Source organism: Talpa occidentalis, unplaced genomic scaffold, assembly GCF_014898055.3.
Source record: "Talpa occidentalis isolate TD23 unplaced genomic scaffold, MPIMG_talOcc4v2.1 talOcc4.11, whole genome shotgun sequence".
NCBI classification, from domain to species: Eukaryota; Metazoa; Chordata; class Mammalia; order Eulipotyphla; family Talpidae; genus Talpa; species Talpa occidentalis.
The window spans coordinates 50,379,009-50,399,256 of record NW_023601104.1 but is presented as its reverse complement, the minus strand read 5'-3'; the positions used below and the strand labels follow the sequence as shown (position 1 = coordinate 50,399,256).

General features: G+C 40.6%; 1 protein-coding gene, 1 long non-coding RNA gene and 1 other non-coding gene across 3 annotated transcripts in view; all 3 read left to right on the top strand.

Annotated features, from left to right (window-relative positions):
• LOC119239004 (uncharacterized) overlaps positions 1 to 20,248 on the top strand; it is a 64,571-nt gene that overhangs the window by 7,794 nt on the left and 36,529 nt on the right. The window lies entirely within an intron of this gene.
• On the top strand, positions 213 to 19,502 carry SPTSSA (serine palmitoyltransferase small subunit A). Its single transcript, XM_037503197.2, has 2 exons — positions 213 to 373; positions 18,798 to 19,502. Exons 1-2 carry the CDS (start codon positions 271 to 273, stop codon positions 18,899 to 18,901), a joined length of 207 nt encoding a protein of 68 aa, XP_037359094.1. The 5' UTR covers positions 213 to 270; the 3' UTR covers positions 18,902 to 19,502.
• Positions 12,976 to 13,110, top strand: LOC119239650 (small nucleolar RNA SNORA5). Its single transcript, XR_005123928.1, has one exon. It is a non-coding gene; the product is annotated as a small nucleolar RNA SNORA5 (small nucleolar RNA).

Genomic DNA, 20,248 nt, shown 5'->3' with positions numbered 1-20,248 from the left:
CGGCCCGGCCGGGGGGACCGGGTGGGGGACGGGAGCGACGCGAGGCGGCGCCTCGGCCAATGAGCGCCGTCCGGGCGGGGCTCGCGTCCGGCCGTCCGGGCGCGCGCGCGGGGTGCTGGGCGTGCCCGTGGGTGACGCGCGGGGCCGGGCCGGCCAATGGGCGCAGGGTGGCGGGCGGGCGGGCCCCGAGGCCGGGGGCTTTAGGAAGCGAACCCGAGGCCGACCCGACAGGCTGACGTTCGGCTGCTGCACGGGAGTCGCGTGGCGGGGATGGCGCTGGCGCGGGCCTGGAAGCAAATGTCCTGGTTCTACTACCAGTACCTGCTGGTCACGGCGCTCTACATGCTGGAGCCCTGGGAGCGGACTGTGTTCAGTATCCTGCCAGGCCGCGGACGCGGGGGCTGGGGTGGGGGCGCTGGCCGCGGGGCCGCATCTCCCCGGGCCCAGCACCGCGGGGGCCCGGGAATGGAGAGGCGGCTTCGCGGGAGGCGTGCGCACGCGGGTTCGCCTTTGCCCCGCCGGCACGCGGAGGTCTGGGTGGCGGAGGGCTTCGGGCCGCGGGCAGAGCTCCCAGGGCTGGGGACGGGGGCGCCATTGGGGGTGGGGAGAAATGTTCAGATTCGAGGTCGCTTTGTTCCTGGAGGAAATCCCCGAGGGTATGTCTAACCTGGTGCGTCCGCGCTAGCACTTCAGCCGCGCCTGTCTTTGCGAGGCTGGGATCGCATAAGTGGAGCAAATCGCTGCCGGCTTGGACGCCTTTGACCTTTAACTGTCCGTGATTTAGCTGACTTTGGTGCTAAAGACAACGCTACTCTGCTTACCAGCCTTTTAATTATGTTGTAAAATTGTGTTTCTGACACTCTTAGTAGTTTTAAAAAGCAGTCGTATCTTTTGATTTTCAAGACTGGCAGTTGTTTTATTCTTTGCACTGTCCGTAGAAGTCGAGCCCAAAAAGAAATTTGTGATTGGTTGTATAGTGTTTGAAACTGTGTTTTCATAGATAGCTAATGAATACTTGTTATTAAGTAATTACTACAAACCAAGCAATTCTGTTAAACATTTTCCTTGCGTAACATACCCAGTTAGTAACGCAAGGTTATGTAGTTAGGTCCCTGGTTTTTGTGTCCCCACTAGTTTCTGTGGATATCCCTTGCAGAGAACAATTTTAATGAGATGTAACGTTAAAATTAAACGTCGGGGTCAATATGAAACACATTTCTCATAACATGCTTACTTCATACAGGGTGTCTCCTTTTCAATGTGGTTTAGTTTGGAACAGCTTCACAACAACTTTGCAAGGTTGCCTTCTGATGGAATTATTTATGTAATATCACTGCCAGCTTTAATAAGTGTGTTCATTTGTATTGAACTAGCATTAAGATTGTACTTAAAGCTGAGTTTTTTTCTTCGTTTCAATACTTCTGATGAATTTTAGGCGCTTACAAGGAAACTTATTTATTTTTAGTATTGTTGGCATTTCTCACCAAAGTTGGCACTTTGGTTTCCAACCAAAGTTGGAAACAGAACGTGTTTGTAAAGTATGCTCTGATCATTTATTTGTACCTGCAGTTTAGTATCGTTCGAAGTTCTATAGGTTAAAGATCATGAGATCATCCTTCTAAAATGTATACTAAAATATAGCAGCACATACTTGTTTACTCAGTTAAATTCATCTTAAAAGTGAATTTAAGCAATGTTCCACCAAAGAACTTTTATTGGTATGTGGATAAATGCTACTACAGTGTTATTTGTCTTAAGATTTTTCCTTTGTGTTGTAATAGTAATAGTGTCCTATCAATACCTAAGTGTTGATTTTGGGGGGGAGGGGTGGAAAAATAAATTATGACGTGAAATTTGGTGCTTCTAGATTTCTGCCTTTGAAATTTTTGACTGCTCATTGATTTATATAACAGTGATTTAATTAAAAAAAAACTTGAGAGAATGGCACCCAACCAGCTTATGGTACTGTAGAATCCTGTGGATTTAAGCCTAAGATTAAAAAGAATTTTTAAAAATAATGCATTATTTTAGTTGCGATAACATTAGGATTCTCCCCATCAGATAGCTCCACCACATCACCTATAGTCCACCACCAGAGTCCATTGTGCTTCCTTCCTTCTCCCTATTCCTCCCCACCTCCTCCTGCTTTTGGATGCTTCAGGTCTACAGTCAGTTTTCAAGGATTAGCTTTTAAGGTTTCCTTTATCTGGTTCTAAGTTTGGTTTCTCTATAGTCCATGTATTAGTGATACCACCCAGTATTTATTTTCTCCTCTGATTTATTTTACAGTGTTATCTCTCCCAACTCTTTGTTGCTGCAAATGGCATGAGTTTATTTATTTTTTGATTACTGGGTAATACTCCATTGTGTATATGTACGGCATTTCTTGATCCGCTCATCTGTTTTTGGCACTTAGGTTGTTTCCCTATCTTGGTTATTGTAACTAAAGTAAAAAGAAAAATCTTAAATTTCGTATTAATGAATTAACCCAGAAAAATATTTTGAATTAACCCAGGCTAGAAATGCAGTTATTTCACATAAGCTGTTCTTAAATTAGCATCAGCTATTGTATTTATATTATTCCAACTCAACTTCAGGAGTTGTTTGAAAGTCAGGCATTTAATTATCCTGTAGTTTGGAACATCAGTTTGAAAACTGAATTTTTATTCTAGCTTGAAGGAAAGAACTAAAAGAAAAAGCTGGATCCCTTTCTTCTCCTACCCCCCCCCCTTAATTATTGTGAAGTAGTTTGAGTTTCATAAATTCATTAATGATTAGTAATCTTCAATCAGAACTATTATGCAGACAGTTACCTAGTTTTAGAAAGACATACTCTCTTTAAAATTATATTGTAAGCAATTATTTAGGTTTTCACTGCTAGAAAGCCTAAAATATAATGTTTTTGTAAAACTTTACATGATAGGCACTGTATCCTAATTTTTCTCTTATCTACCTTCTGCCATACTTGGTACCATATTTGGTACCATATTTGAACATTTTCCATGTGCTGACATGACTTAATAGTTTATACACACAAAAAAGGGACTTGACCTTGACACCTGCATTAAGACAGAGGTAACAAAATGAATCACCTATGTGCTAAGTAGGATTATAGAATGAATGCTGTAGAAGGAGACCTGTAACAGACTGAGAACTATTTGGCTTCATTTGGACAGAAGTTTTTAACATGTTTCAGATTTTTCCTAATTGCAGCTAGTGGGGAAAAGAAAAAGATCAGATTTTGTAACCATGAGAGATTTTGTAGCCAGTGAGGCCCTCCCTCTGATGCTTCATTGAGTAACATTGTAATCATGCTGTTCAGGGCGGTGGAAAAATTAAAAATAATCTTGTTAAAATAACTTGAAGCATAACTAAAAGTTACATTAGCCTTGTTATTTTCATTAAAAAATGAAGTTTTATTCTGTACCACTGGATTATATTTGCTATATCTCTGTGGTGTCTTAAGTTTCCATGACATTTGTCCTATTTTAAGCAAAGTGTGGGCAGTTTTAGTTTCTGTGAGGAATTAGATTCTCCCCGAAAGAGGCAGTCCATGTTTCTTCAAGGGAAAAGTTTTTAAACCACAATGCTTGAGAAACATTTGTTTATATATTGATTGTCATTTCAAAGCAATTGCAGTAGAATTGTAGATGATAAAAGACTACTTTAAAACTACTTTTAGAGTAACTTCAGAGCATGGCTGTTTCTGATGAACAGAGTCCAGTTCCTGGAAACAATTCAAATTTAAGGGAATAGAAAATACTATGTAGATTGGAAGAGCTTCTCTGATATATTTTGGAGAGTTTAACAGAATTTGCATTGCTCTGTCAATTCTTTTGTAAAATATGTACATTTGCTGAATTCTCTAATTATCATGTACTTCCTAATTATCCAGGTACTATTCTGGATACTGGGGCTATAACCAAATAAATCAGATAAGGTATTTGTTCTTATGCCACTGTACAAATAAGTAAAAATATATATATTTTTATATGTGTGTGTGTGTTACTAGATTGTTGTTGAAGAGGAAAGTAAGGTGGTAGAGGGAGAGAATTCCAAGGTAATAAGCACTCCAAGCAGGAGGAACAGCAAGTTTAAAAACTCCCAAGCACTGGGTGTTTCAAGGGTAGCAGGAAGGACACAGTAAGCCTACTGGGGGTTCTCAGAGAACTTTCAGGGCGATATAAGTGGTTTTCTCCTCCCAGCAGATGGGAAGTTGTGGATTTTGCTCAACAGGTTTCTGGGATGGCAAATACTCCAGTCTGACTGATGGGATTAGGGATTCTTTAAAGCAAAGTAGTATAATGAAGTACAAGGCAGTAAAGTTAAAAAAGTAGGTTGGGATCACTGTAAATCAACAAATAGCAGCTCTGAATGTACCATGTGCCAGGTGCTGGTCTATGTCTTGTGCTGTATGGATGAGCAATGAGACAAAGATGCTTTCATAACAAGTGAAGTACATAGTATGCTAGGCTGTGAGCATTATGGAAAACTGGAGAGTAGATCAGGGTCAAATCCTAAATGTGCAGGTGTTTTAAAAGAGGGTATCTGGATGGACTTCAATGTGAAGGGGTATTTCAGTAAAACATAAAGGAGAAAAGGGAACTAGCTTGGCAGAAACCTAAGCAAAAGTTTTAAAAGTGTGAACAGCCAGTGCAAAGTGCCTGGGTCTGACCTGCCTGGCATGTGTGAAGGCCACCCCTGAGGCACATGTCCATGGGAATGAGTATTAGCCAGTGAGGTCAGTGCAGGAGGTCCTGTAAAGACTGGTTTTTACTCATAGAAACCAGATGCTCTTGGAAGGTTTAAAGAGAGGGATAATCAAATCTGATTTTCATTTAATTTGGAAAAGGTTTACTCTGGTTCCAGGGTTTGTAATAGATTAAAGGTGGTAAGAAGAGGTAGGGTAGAAGAAATAGGTGTTTGGATTGACGTAGTCTTGTGATGATAATGAAAAAAAAAAAGCATTAACTAAAAACATTTTTTAGATTACATTTAGATTTTTATATTTGTCAGCATGTCAAGAAAAAAAAAACCTTATTACTTTTATAAAAGCCTCCTAAAATCATTACAATTTTAAACAGTCCATTATTTTCTTTAACAACTAATTTATTTCCTTAGATTTTTGCAGTGTCTTCAAATGCTTAGAGGTTAGAACTGAGATGGATTTTTCTATGCATCTCAACAAACTAGAATAATTATAGTATTTGAAAGTTTAGAAAATAAAACTTTTTTTTAAAGGTTTATTTATTTATGCATACAGGAACTAGGGTACAGGCCAGAGGTGTGTATGTGTGTATGTGGGGTGTGAGGATTCACCAGAGACAGAGTGTGGAACAGAATAGGCAGATTGACTGAAATACACTGCTGAGCGAAGCAGCGGATGAGACAGGAGAGGTCTGCTGTGCCATGTGGGTAGCTCCTTGGCCCGGGATTGAACTCATGCTACAGTGGCTGTGGGTAAGTTCATAAGTTGCGTCTTAACCCCTGTGCCATGAGGGAGACCCTAAAACTTCTAAAATTAGAAATAAAAAGTAGATTATACATTCTGTGTTTCAAGACTCAAAAGGTACAAAAAGTATTATAGATGGCTCTCTATCTCTTGTCTTTGGCAGAACTTCCTCTGAGCTGGTCAGTGTGGAAATTATTAAAAATCAAATTCACCAGTCTTTTACTGAAACTTTTCTATTAATGGGCACCTCACTTTAAGAACTGTTTATGTAGAATTATGAGTCTTTAAAAAAATTATTTTATTTCTTTATGCATACAAGAACTGGGGTATAGGCCAGAGGTGCAGGGAGTGCGAGGATTCAGCAGAGACAGAGTGGGGAGCAGAACAGGCAGGTCTATGGAAATACACTGCTGAGGGGAGCAGCTGGCGAGACAGGAGAGGTCTGCTTCACCACATGGCTTAGCTCCCTGGCCGGCGATTAAACTCATGCTGTAGTGATTGGTGATAGCTTGATAGTACTGAGACTTAATCCCTAGCACCACCAGGGAGGCTCCTAGAATCATATGAGTCTTTACATAGAATTCCAGTAAAAATTAGCATATGATCAGATAATTAGGCAAAATTCTCAACATCAGAGAAAGTTACTTATGGGAAAATATTCTTAGTAAGTCAGCGTAATGCCTTTCAGAAAGATCTTGTCAAAATACTTTCAAGCAAAATGTGCCTTTGGAATAACCTTGAAATATTTTTCATTGTCTTCAAACTTAAATAGAAAAATTCTTTCCAATGATACTTTTTTTTTTTGCGTTTTATGTCATTTTCTTTTGATCTTCCATTTGTAGAACTGAATATAGCTTTTCACTACTAGGGAGGAAAAGAAAAGGTAGGAATTAACTAACTGCAACTGATATATTAATACTTTCATTCATCTAATGGGAAGATTGTGTGTGTGTGTGTGTGTGTGTGTGTGTGAATCCCTAAAAGAATAAAAATTATTTACTGTATATCCTCTTAGCTATTTAAATCACATTTGGAATACTTCTTAGTATTTTTAGACAGTTACAAAGGATTTAATTCCTTGCTTTTTATACATGTATTTTGTTATATTGTATAATTTTGTTATATTGTAACAAAAATATATCATTTTTGTTATATTGTATAATTTTGTTAAAGCCTTAAAACTCTTAATTTTTCTCATAGCAAAAAATTCATCTCATAACCTGATTGGCAGAGCCAGTCATCATTCTGGGGCCAAATAGGCAAAATCAGCCTTAATTTCTGTCACGAAAAGCTCAATGCAGCTTTCTGTTAAAAAGATTATGTAAATACCTTCTCTCTTATCTCATTTCCTTTTTTTGTGTTTTTATACTTTGAGCAAGGAGCAGTTACTTCTTTCTTTTTGTTTTTAAAAGATCTATTTATCTATGCATACAACAGCTGGGGTACAGGCCTGAGGTGTGGGGGGTGAGAGGACCCACCAGAGACAGAGTGGGGAACAGAACAGGCAGACTGTCCAAAGTACACTGCTGAGGGGAGCAGCGGGCGAGACAGGAGAGGTCTGCTGTGACATTTCAGTTCCTCTCCGGCCAGCCAGGGCATCAAACTCGTGCTGCAGAGGCTGCGGACAGTTTCATAGGCTGCTGCGTCTCAACCCCTTGCACCACCAGGGAGGCCCAACCAGCAGTTATTTCTCAGCCACATTGTAAATTTTTGATAGTGTGGCAGGGTACACACCAATGTAGAAAGGTCACCAATGTAGAGAGCTTATTTGGTGACTCTTCATGCTCTACGTTTTCTGGACTAGTGCACATGGATGCAGTATGGGACATTTCTTACTCCTTTGGCCCAGGCAGCTTTGTTGAGCCTGGTGTCAACTGAATTATGTCCTTTATGGCAAATTTCTGGGTCTCTTGAAGTGCTGAGGTGCATCTTCTCAAAGCCTACCCTATGGATGTTCTTGTGAACAGTGATAGTAAATTTTCTGGTCAATACCTGTCAATGGCAGAACAGCCCTTCTTACCTCCCTCATGGGCACAGTTCTGCTAGGTTGGAAAAGTGTCTTGTTTCTGAATTTGAGTTATTAGATGGGGCTTGGACCTGTGCCAGGTCCATTTTAACAGAATGAAATAAAGTGTAACCTGAGTTAGTTATTATCTCTATGTTTGCTGTCTCAGAAGTTACTTTATACCCTGGGGATGCACAATTGTTAGATCCAGGAAGTAAAACAGGAGAAATGAAATTGTAGGGGGATGGGAAGGAGAACTAACAACAATTCTCTGGTCAACTTCAGAAGAGACAGAGTATGGGATGGTGGAAACGAAAGATCTGCAAGCTGATTCCCCTGATATCCATGTTCTGTGGGGTGTCTTGTACTTCTGGGGCTTCTCTGCTGTATTTGAAGACAGCTGCTTTAACCTGTTTTATACTGCTATGGTTTTATACTACTATGGCGAGAATGTTAACTATCCCTTATCTGTCTTCTTTAGGTTATTATAATTAGTTGCAACTTCTGTAATTTTATTTTTTGATTTTTTTTAAGATTTATTTTATTTTTTATTTTATACAATAGCTGGGGCACAGGCTGGAGGCCTGGGAGAGTGAGAGGTTTCATTAGCAACAGAGCAGGGAGCAGAACAGGCAGACGGACTGAAAGCACTGCTGAGGGGAACAGTGGGCGCGACAGGAGAGGTCCACCACGCCTTGTGGGAATCTCCCTGGCTGGCCGGGAATCAAACCTGCGCTGCAGAAGCTGCAGTTAGCTTCACAGGGCTGTGCACGACCCACTGCGCCACTGGGGAGTCCCTATTTTTTTTATTTTTCAATAAAGATTTATTTATGCATCCAAGAACTGGGGTACAGGCCAGAGGTGTGGGGGGAGGTGAGAGGATTCACCAGAGATAGAGTGGGGAACAGAACAGGCAGATTGACTGAAAGACACTGCTGAGGGGAGCAGCAGGTGGGACAGGAGAGGTCTGCTGTGTCATGTGGGTCTCCTCCCTGGCTGGGGATCAAACTGGTACCCCAGTGACTGTGGACAGCCTCATAGGCTGTGTTCCAACTCTTTGCGCCACCAGGGGGGCCCTTTATAATTTTAATAGCTTTCAAAAAATGTGGAAGATGAAGGGCCGGAAAGTCGTGGCAGATTGATGACACTGAGGGCAGAGCACACAGAGATTCTACTGTGTTTCAGCATGTGATACACTTGATTTTTCAGTAGAGGTGATTATAGTTCCTGTCTCCACTGCTTCATATTCTTAAAAACTCTTGACGCTTCCCATTGCGCAGGCTTGAGTTGTAATATTTGTGGTATTTAGGAATAAAGATAAGGGAAATTCTTCCTATTAAAAAAAAACTTCCAAAGCTGAAATTTAATGATTAAAATTGTGTTTTAGAAGATCTACTTAATAGCACATTTATAGCTATAAATTATAATGCTTAAAAATTGTAGTTACGGGGGCCTCCTTGGTGGCGCAGCCATTGAGCACTGGGTTGCGAAGCTGCCTGCAGCCTCTGCAGCACCGGTTCGATCCCTGGCCGGTGGGCGAGGGTCCCACATGATGTGCAGACCTGCCTCCTGCTTCTCCCCTCAGTAGTGTACTTCGTCAGTCTGTTCTGCTTTCCACTCTGGCTCTGGTGAATTCTCTCACCCTCCCGTGCTTCTGACTGTACCCAGTGCTTATATAAACAAACAAACATAATAAATAAATCTAAAAAAAAAAAACTGTAGTTATGGAATGACAGAAAGATAGTAATTAATAATTATGAAAGCAGAATTTTGGCCATTACACATTCAGTGCATTCCTGACAAATCCCCAAATAATAAGACTTAAGGGAAAATAGCATTTGAAGCAGACCACTCAAAACCCCATGCAATTTAGTAAGCAAGCAAACAAAAATAAAAGAATAATGGCATCTTGGGATGACTTGGATAGCTTAGGTTGGCTGACTGTAGGCTGCCTTAGGAGCCAGTACAACAAATGCGACGACAAAGTTGACTAGAAATGCTAGTGGTAGGTGCTGAAGTCTTGCAGATGGGATGGGTTTCAGGGAGGAGGGGCAGAAGGCAGTGTAACCAGCCACCCACAGAGAGCCATGCAGCCCCTGCACCTCTCTGGAGAGGGAGTCCATGAGCAGATGCTAATTTTTAGTTTTCTTAAAATAGAACTAAAAGAGCACCTGCCTGTGTAGCAGCTGAGCTGAGGATTGTTTCTTGCTGAAGGTTATAATTCTTTTCCCACAAATCTGGTTCTTCTAATTTATGAAAAATTCCATATGAAGCCATATAGTTCCCCATGCCATACTAGTCATATTGGGGGCTAACTGATGTTCCAGAAACATATCATGACAGAACAGATAATATATCAGAGAAGACTGGGAATTTTATTTTCTGTCTTGATGCTGGGACTTAAAATCTTCATAAAATTAGTAGAATTTGTAATTAATATATACAGCCACTCATCGCCTGGTATTTTGGGACTCAGAGCCAAAAACCATTTCCAGGATTTCAGTTCAGAACTGAACTGATCATAGCTGGTGTCAGAAGCATACTTTTTTGTTTGGGTTAGTTTTCAGTTGACATATCTAAAATCAATTTCCATGCTTAGATATATATAAATCAACACACTACAGAAAGTTCACAGAATAGGTTTTGCTTTGCTAAACATTAACTTCTGATGCTGGTGTGATATCCTTTAATATGATCCTAGAATGTCAAATTTGCTAACACATAGTACTGTAATAGTATTGACATCTTCCACTTTTAATTTAATTAAATGTTAAGGCAACTAAAAAGTATCAGGACGTAGTTGATATATTTGTTAAAAGTTAACTTTCTTAACATTTCTCTTGGTGATGGTTTCCAATTGGGGGAGGGCAATTAAGGGAAAGGAACCACAGTAGTTAGGAAGATTTCCTTTTTGGAGTTTCCTTTAGTAGCCAGCAGTGCTTTCAGTTAAGGCTTTGGTTGCTTTTCACCAAACAGCCCATGGAAATATTTTGTTAAATGCCTTATTTTCTTTTTTCCATTTTATCTAAGAAAAAAAAAGTGTCATTTTAGAATTAAGTTTATGAAAGGATTTTGACTTACAGGAAAATGAATTGTTTTTGATGACCTTTCGACTTTTTCTTTCTATTTTTTTACTGTTTCTTCATGGGACCAGTGCAATTAGAGATTTTAAGCTATAAAATTATTTATATTCGTGAAGAGGTATAATGCATACTCACTCGACTAAAAGTCTCCTGGCCTTTTCTCTGTGAAAAACTTAGTGATTTCTCCTAAGTCTTGTGGCTAGGTTGCTAAGGTAGGCAGTGATAGTGTGGAGTTACTGGTTGGGACGGGAAATGTTTGTTACTATGGTTTTGCTTCCGATGTACTGTACTGATCTTTAAAGCATTTCCTCTCTTTGTTGGAATTTTAAAGTTACTGGGAAATGGGGAGGGAAGAGCCCTTGTAGGGACAAAAATTCCTTTTTTTTTTTTCTATAGTCACTGGAAACTTAGCAGCTCATAAGTTGGGGTCCTGTTTAAAGAATCAGTAAACAACATTCAGATACATAGTTTCACACTGATTCATTTTTAAATTGATTGAACCTATTGCAGTATTTACAATATGTCCAGATTATAAATAACCTCTGATTATTCATTCAGCGCTTGCACATATCCTGGCACATTATCTGCTCAGTTCTTGAATATTTATGGAGCGCCTGCCTTATCTAGCAATGTGCTATAGCTGGAAGCAAAGGAGCAGCTGAGGTACAATCGCAAGTACTTAAAATTCAGTGATAGAGACAGTTATAAACACAGCACAAAAGCCTGTCTTTCAGTTGTTGAGACTTTTTTTTGGTTTATTCTAGATTTCACTAACTATATTTCTTGAATCATGGCAGCTTCTCTAAATATAGATGATTAGTGTGTATATAGCTACTGATACTTATATATACAACAGTAAGAGCTTGATAAGTAGATTACTCTATCATTTATGTATTGCTGTTATAGGGCAGCCCCGATACAAAACGGGGTGCCTGACTGTGGGTCCTCACCTGTACACTTAAAAGGTCTTATCAATACTCTACTGCAGGCACACACGAAAGGTTAATAAAAGGTTTATTTACAAGGGAAGGGCAAATGAGGAAATGTACAGCTCAGGGAGAAAAATGGGAGACAAAGTTTCAAATGCGTCCTACCCGATCCACCGATCTGGAATCTCAAATGGCACTCTGAGAGCTGGCTGCAAGCCAGGAGCCGTGAAGCCAGGAGGCAAGTGACAGAGCGAGCGACCCCAAGGCCCACGTGTTTGGTTTTTTTTTTTTTTTTTTTTTAATAGAGGCATGCTTTATTTATTTGTTTGCTGGTTTGTTTGTTTGTTTGTTTTTGTTTATACATGCACTGGGTACAGTCAGAAGCACGGGAGGGTGAGAGAATTCACCAGAGCCAGAGCGGGGAGCAGAGCAGGCAGAAGGACCGAAGTACACTGCTGAGGGGAGCAGCGGGCGGCAGGAGAGGCCTGCGCGCCATGTGGGACTCTCCTCCGGTGGCCGGGGAGCAGCCGGGGATCGAACCGGCGCCGCAGAGGCCGCGCGCAGTTTCGCAACCCAGCGCTCAACCGCTGCGCCACCGGGGAGGCCCACGTGTTTGGTTTTTATACCCAACCTGGCTGTTAACTCCACCCTCAGGTCCCAGTCACCTTCCCTATGGTGGTGACGGGATTTGTCTTTCCCAATGTCCTGATGGCTTTGGTCTGGAGTGGGCGGTGGAGTCCACAAAGCCTGTTTGGGATTAGCTCAGGACATCCTTTCCCCCTAACATTGCCTCCTAATATATCTGCATTATATACGATGATTATGTTTTTTTGTGTGTGTGTTTTCACATGCACATGTGTGTGCAAGCAATAGAAACTTATGCTAAGGATAATTGAAGGGGTGGTACTTGACTGCTCTCTCTAAGGAAGTGGGATCTTAAAATGATAATGCTGGAAGTGACCTCATTTTATGGAGAAGAAACGTTGGTCCAAACAGGTTGTGAAGTCCTAAGATTTTGCTACAAATGAATAAATCATGAGTAGCCCACAGTCCCCAACTGTACGTCTGCATCATGATGTTAAGTGCCCAAAACTGAAAGAAAAATTGATTACAGATTATATTGCTTTTGTTGCAGAATAGATTTGATTTCAAATTCTCACATAAAGCCTGAAAGGTAGGTGACATGTGTCCCCAATTTACAGGTAGAGACTGTGGAGGAGACCTTTTGACACAACCAGGGGTTGGCAGAGTCACAACTCAAACCTAGGTCTCAGATGCTGTGGTGTTCCTGATGCCCCTTTCTTGCGTGGTCTGTCAGGGACACTTTAAACTTTGCAACATATGTTAAAATATATGAGAGATTGAGAAATCCACTCAAGTACCAGATGGCAGATTTTAGTTGGTGTATTCCACGTGATAAATGTTTATCTCTGTGAGAACACTTCTGAGGGGCTGAAGGTCACATGTTGCTTAATCTTACATAAGTCACAGTAAAACCACTGTCTGTGCAGCTGTGTCAAATTCGGTGCCTGCCCCACCCATGGCAGACATGGGCCCAAAAGGCTGCTACAATAACACTGTGACTCATGGGCCCTGATCCCCTCTCCTGGGCCTCAGGGATAAATTTGGTTACAGACACCAAGAAAGATAAATAAGGCAAAATTGGCGGGTGGGGGGTGGTGGGGAACTAGTGCCTAAAAGTATCAGTAAAGCTACCATTTTAAGTGGTGCCAAGCAGTGTTCTACTTTTCAATTTCACCTACATGGCTAAAATTGCCTAAATTGCATTTGTAGAAAGTTATAAAAGTGCCTTTTTTTGCAAGGCTATTGTTACGACTGATAGAATGTTCTCACATCTCATTGTCAGCTTGTGCACTTAGTGCAGTGTCACTGTATACTTGAGTCTGTTTTAAATATTCTCTTATAATTGAGTGGTTGAGAGCTTTCAGGTGATTTTTTGGCAATAATTTTGAACTTTAAATATATAGAATACTTCCTTTTCTAGGTTTGTTTAATTTTGTGATCCTGGAAATAGTTCGGAGAAGTGGGATCACAGCAACATAAAAGTCAAGCTATGGCAAAGTGGCTAAGGTGTTGTGGTTTTTTTTTTGTTTGTTTGTTTCCTGAGCAGCTAATAAATTAGCATTTGCATCTAGGCTCAAGTGACTTTTGATAATTTTCTGTTTATCTTGAGGAGAACTCTTGAAAGTTGTTTGTTTCTGAGAGGTAAAACTTCCTATTTATTTACTAGTAAAGTAGTCCCAAGATGCCTAACTCAAGTTCTTTCTTGTTTTTTCTTTTAAGATTTATTTATATTTATTTATTCATAAAAGAACTGGGGTATAAGCCAGAGGTGCAGAGGGTGAGAGGATTCACCAGAGACAGAGTGTGGAGTAGAACAGGCAAATTGACTGAAATACACTGCTGAGGGGAGCAGCGGGCGAGACAGGAGAAGTCTGCTGTGCTATCTGGGTATCTCCCTGGCTGGTGATCGAACTTGGTGTGCAGTGGCTGGAGATAGCTTGATAGCTCTGAAACTTTAACCCTGGTGCCACCAGGGAGGCCCTCAAGCCCTTCCTTGTAAAGAAGAAAAATCCTTCACACAAAACAGTTTTTAGTACTAAATGTAGTTCCATTTTCCATTACAGTTCTTAGTTATTAAAAAAGTTATAGACTATTCAGGCATACAAAAAAAACCCCAAACCATAAAGAATAATATAATGAACATGCATGTACTACCAACTAGCTGAAGAAAAATATATTTGAAGCTCCCTTCATGCCCTTTCTCAGTTGCTTCTCCCTTCTTCCTCTCCCCATTTTAACTACCAAGGAACCGCTTTCCTTGAATTCTCTGAAGTTCTTAATACAGCGTCATACTAGACATTCACAAAATAAAAACCACTGCTACTACTATTATTACTAAACCATGGCCAAAAGTAGAACACTATGAAAATAAAGATTACTATTTCCTGAGATATGTAACATGACTATGAATAGGATATGTGTTTGTTGAGGGGATGATTTAGAGTGTTGGGAGTACAATGTATAGAAGAATAGGGACTCTTGGTCCCCACCTTGATTCCCTGGACTAGCTGATGTACTGATCCCCTGGCTGCTACAGAGTGTCCAAGTGTGGTCTGCTGATGCCTTCCAGCTGCCCCTTCTCCAGAGTCTTGTCCATGGCCAAGGCAGTTGTCTCTCTCAGGTGGTTTTTTTTCCTACCTTATCCTGCAGCTATCGATTGACAGATTAAGGGATACAAAGAGTCAGACCCTTTGCCTCATGGCAACACCAACCAATATGTGGTACAGTTCATGCTTTGGGGTGCCCTGTGGGAGCTGAGCCCCTGAATTTGCTTAGCTTCTTTTCCCTGCTGTACTCATTCCTCTTCTGATAAAACTCCTTCAGGAATAGCTGGTGTAAGAAACCCTGTGTCAGTCTCTTAATTCCTGCCTACTTGCATGGACTCCAGTCTAACACTGCTTGCTGTAGTCTGGAGAGGTGCTTGGGTGCTTGGCTTATCTAAGTGCTATCCTGCAAATAATTGGAAACCAAGTGCCTTTTAAAAGGATCATTCTAGTGAAGAGTGACAGTAATAAGTGGCTAAAGGACTAAAATAGGAATTTGTACCTATTAAGAAAAGAATGATAAATATCTTAGTTATTTATCATTGATTAGGGTTAGAAAAATATGAGATGTGAGTCCTTTGTAGAGCTTGGGAAGAGCTGATAAAATTTGAATGTGGATAGAGGAATCAAGAAGTTTCTACATTGGGTGACTTAGGCAAACAGTTAATCAATAGTTATACCAACTACTTTTAAAATAGTTGATACTTGGGCCTCCCTGGTGGTGCAAGGGGTTCAGCACAGCATTGTGAAACTATCTGCTGCCTCTGCAGCACAGGTTCTATCCCCGGCCAGCCAGGGAGCTACCCACATGGCGCAGCAGACCTCTCCTGGCTCTCGCGCTGCACCACTCATCAGTGTATTTCAATCTGCCTGTTCTCTTCCTCACTCTGTCTCTGGTGAATCCTCTCACCCCCTGCACCTCTGGCCTGTACCCCAGTTCTTATATTGCATAAAAAAAAGTAGTTGAAAACTAAGGCTCATGGGGGTACTTTTTGCAAAAGTTAATTCAGCTTTGGTTCTCTTGAATTTAAAGTGCCTGTGTGAAGTCATCAGTGGAAGTGTTCAGTAAGTTGTAGAAAACATTTGTCTGCAGTGTGGAAGTCAGTGCCAGCTCAGCAACATTAAGTGATTGTTTGTTTCTGTAATGGGTGAGTGGAGCCCAAGAGAGAGCACTGGAAGACCATTTCATCACTTAGAATGCATTCAGCTGCAAGTAACAAAGAACATCTAACTCAAATTGGTTTAAGAATAAAGGGAATTTATTGTTTTATGTTTTGAAAATTAATTGAAAAGGTGGGATTCAGGTGATTTGATCAGGGTTCTGTCTCCATTTTTCTGTGATTATTTTTCTTCTACCACCTCCACGTGTCATCTTTGTTCTGAAGCTTGTGATTCTGCTGGATCACTGGACACTGATGATTCCAGCATTGCAGCAGTGAACTGCGTATTGTAGAAAGAGAAAGAGAATATTCTCCATTCCTGAATTCCTGGCAGAAGTAATAAACTTTGAACTGGTTGATCAGTTTTGAGGGTGAGCCTTGTTATAAAGACAAGGGGATTACTAATTGGTTAAGATCAGTCAGGGCTTAGCTCTGTAGATCGGAGAGGGTTAGGCCTCAGAGAGCATGGAAAGAGTTGTGAAGAAGGACTAAAATAGTGTCAACTTGCTAGGAGGTCATTGGTGACCTGTGAGTCTTGTCTGTGACCTGGAGAAGGTAAGAGTCAGGTGGTTGTGTGGGTGATGAGAATGAGAGCAATGATGTGTACTTTATTTATTTATTTATTTATTTTAAGATTTACTTATTTGTGCATACAAGAGCTGGGGCACAGGTCAGAGATACAGGGGGTGAGAGGACTCACCAGAGACAGAATGGGGAACAGAACAGGCAGACTGACTGAAATACACTGCTGAGGGGAGCAGTGAGTGAGTCAGGAGAGATCTGCTGCACCATGTGGGCCACTCCCTGGCCAGCCAGGGATCAAACTCGTGCTGCAGAGTCTGTGGATTGCTTCAAAGTGCGGTGCTTAACCCCTTGTGCTACCAGGGAGTCCCAATGATGTGTGCTTTAAAAAAAATTACATTGGGGCCTCCCTTGGTGGCTCAGCGGTTGAGCGCTGGACTGTGAAGCTGCCTGCAGCCTCTGCAGTGCTGGTTCGATCCCCGACCACAGGCGAGTGTCCCACATGACACACAGACCTCTCCTGCTGTGCTCGCTCTTCCCCTCGGCAGTGTATTTCGTCAGTCTGTCTGTTCTGTTCCCGGCTCTGGTGAATTCTCTCACCCTCCTGCACTTCTGACTGTAGCCAGTGCTTGTATAAATAAATAAATAAATCTTTAAAAAAAAATTACATTGTTTTTTGACATAACTGGATTAAGGAAGCTTACAAAGGGAATTAAAAATGATCATGGGAGACTTTCCCCCATGTTTATCAGATGAGTAGAATGAGTTTAGGGTTTGAGTAAGATTGCTTCACCTGAACCCTGTCTCTGAAAACAGCATCTTGTATGGTCTAGGATAAGCCACTCATTGTTTTTTTTCCTCCTCTGAAGAGTAATGATCATAGTAAACATTTTACAGGAAAGCTGTATGGGTTAAGCAAGATAATATATGAAAGAGTTTTGTTAACTAAACAAAAATATTAACTGGCAGCATGCACATTGTTTATCTAAACCCTATTTTCTCATACAAGAATGTAAGGTATTACAGAACTCGTAGTATGTAGAGCTAAAGGCATGAAAGACAGCAGGGAGAGAGGAGAACATGAATGAAAGGATGAATAAAACACGGCCTTGGTGCAGAAGCTGCTATTCCTCTTAGCATGTCGACATGATTCAGCAAGATGAAAAGTCTGTAGATATCACACAATTTCTTTTTTTTAAAAAAAGATTTATTTATTTATTTATTTATTAAAGAATTATTTATTTATTTATACAAGTACTGGGTACAGTCAGAAGCGCCGGAGGGTGAGAGAATTCACCAGAGCCAGAGCAGAGAGCAGAGCAGGCAGAAGGACCGAAGTACACTGCTGAGGGGAGCAGCGGGCGGCAGGAGAGGTCTGCACGCCATGTGGGACCCTCCTCTGGTGGCCGGGAGCAGCTGGGGATCGAACCGACGCTGCAGAGGCTGCAGGCAGCTTTGCAACCCAGCACTCAACCGCTGCGCAACCCAGCGCTCAACCGCTGCACCACCAGGGAGGCCCGATTTCACATAATTTCTCTTGGCAGTATGTTTTATGGCCTCTGAGGAGGGCCCCTTGTTGATACATATATCACTTCGGTTCCTTTTTGGAATGAGAAGAAAGGAACACAGTACAGGACGCTCATCGTTTAGGTTATCAAGATGGCTTTTATTTGAAGTTATTGGAATGTTTAGTGATAATAATGATAAACGTTTAGTAGTAGCAGGTGCTGTCAGCTTATGTGTCACTCGTATATGATTGATTTTAGCTTTGTTTGTTCCAAAGTTAAATGCTTGTAGCCACATCCTAAATCTATTTTTTTAAAAGATTTATTTATTTATACATACAAGAGCAGGTGTACAGGCCAGAGATGCAGGGGGTAAGAGGATTCACCAGAGACAGAGTGGGGAACAGAACAGGCAGACTGACTGAAATACACTGCTGAGGGGGAACAGCGGGCGAGACAGGTGGAGTCTGCCTCGCCCTGTGGGTTGCTCCCTGTCTGGCCAGGGATCAAACTCATGCTGCAGAGGCTGTGGAATGCTTCATAGTGCGGTGCTTAACCCCTTGTGCCACCAGGGAGGCCCCCCTAAATCTAAATAATTCTAAAATTCTCAGATCATAATTCTTAATACTTATTTAAGTTGGTATACCTTTAAATACATTTTTTTTTTATTAAAAGCAACTATATTCCTATACATTCCTGTTTCTTATATTGAAGGGTGTCACTTTCTATGCTTAATTTTAAACAGTCTGATGTTTTGGAGTATAATGGAGTAACAGTGTCAACCTTGCAAGGCAATGATGAGATAAAATGAACTAAAAAATAAAACAACAACAACAAAGCCCTTAGAATGGTGCCAGGCACTGTCAATGTTAGTGACTGTAACTATATTCTTTATAAATACTTGATATGAGAGAGCATTTAATGAATGGGTACTTCAACATAAAACAGTTGGAAAAAAATTGGAATTTAGTTTTGAACTGAAAAAAAACAGTGCTTCCTTAACTACACCCCAGACTCCATGCTGGTTTCCATCGTGGGGATGGCGCTCTACACGGGGTACGTCTTTATGCCCCAGCACATCATGGCGATATTGCACTACTTTGAAATTGTACAGTGACCAAGATGTGACCCAAATCTGGAGATTCTGCAGCAAAGAACCACCCTCTGAAGTTGAAATGAGACTTCATCAGATGTCATAAGAAACTCTACTAGATGTCAACATAACCAACCTTATGAATATAGAGACTAAAATTCATGAGTAGAACAGGAAGATAATCCTGACTCGTGTTGTGTTCTTTATTTTTAATTTTGAAAGAGGCTATTGTATAGTAGTTTTTGTCTATTTTAACATTGTAGTCATTTGTACTTTGATAAGTATTTTCTTAATATTTGTGACTGTTTCAATATTGCCCCTGTGAAAGCTTTTCTTATTGTAACTTTGAGTACATTTTAATTGCCTTCTATTTCTAAAACCTGGAGTCATTAGTTGGGCTTTACTTTTCTTGCTATTGTATGGCATATACATCTGATTGGATATATTTCTACTTGACCAAAGTTTTGTAAGAAACAATACAAGATTTGGGGCAGGGGGTTGGGGAGGGAGGATATTTTATTGAGAATTATTTACAAAAGACTTAGCTGTAAGTTTGAACTCAGGAGTACAGTTTCAGCTATTTAGACTCTAACAACTTTTGCTTTAAAACTATTAAAGTTTCTTACAATGAAAAAGAAAGATCTTGCTAAAGTTAAAATAAGGAACATTTCATCTTTTAAATATTTAATTCTTATATAAATTCATTTCCAGAAAACTTTGGTGATGATTCCTATGACAAAAGGTGGTTAAGTTGTATTGTTATGTGGTGTTTATATTCTCTATAGAGTTTTTAAATAGAAAGTTTCCTGTGAGGACCATTATTAACAATGTACTTCCTTAAATTGAGTTTCACGATTGTACTGGGTGCTGCAAATGCATTTGCACATTGCAATAAGATATGAAGAGATGAATTGTAGTTGAAAGTTATAGCAAAAAGAAATGTAAACTTGGTTAAAATCCTTTCACTCTTTGTATTTTTTTAAAGATTTTTATTCCTTAAGTGTAAAATGACTATCTAGTATTTTGATGTACACTCATTAAATTCCAAATGAAAAAAATCAGCTGGTACGTCACTATTTTTTTTTTTCTCAATGGTTAAATATTAATCTAGTTTTTATATTTCTGAAGTGATTGCTGTGGACAGATGCAGTCAGTATATATACATATATAAATATTTTAAAATTTATTTATGCGTACAAGAACTGGGGTACAGGCCAGAGGTGTGGGGAGTGAGAGGATTGATTCACCAGAGACAGAGTGGGGAACAGAACAGGCAGACTGACTGAAATACACTGCTGAGGGGAGCAGCGGGCGCGGCAGGAGAAGTCTGCGTGCCATGTGGGATCCTCGCCGGGGGCCGGGGATCGAACT

Excerpts from the sequence above, each read along its gene's own strand:
- SPTSSA (XM_037503197.2), top strand. The coding sequence starts at position 271 with ATGGCGCTGGCGCGGGCCTGGAAGCAAATGTCCTGGTTCTACTACCAG. Across the intron at positions 374-18,797 it reads CTGGGAGCGGACTGTGTTCA|ACTCCATGCTGGTTTCCATC; the intron begins GTATCCTGCCAG and ends ACTACACCCCAG.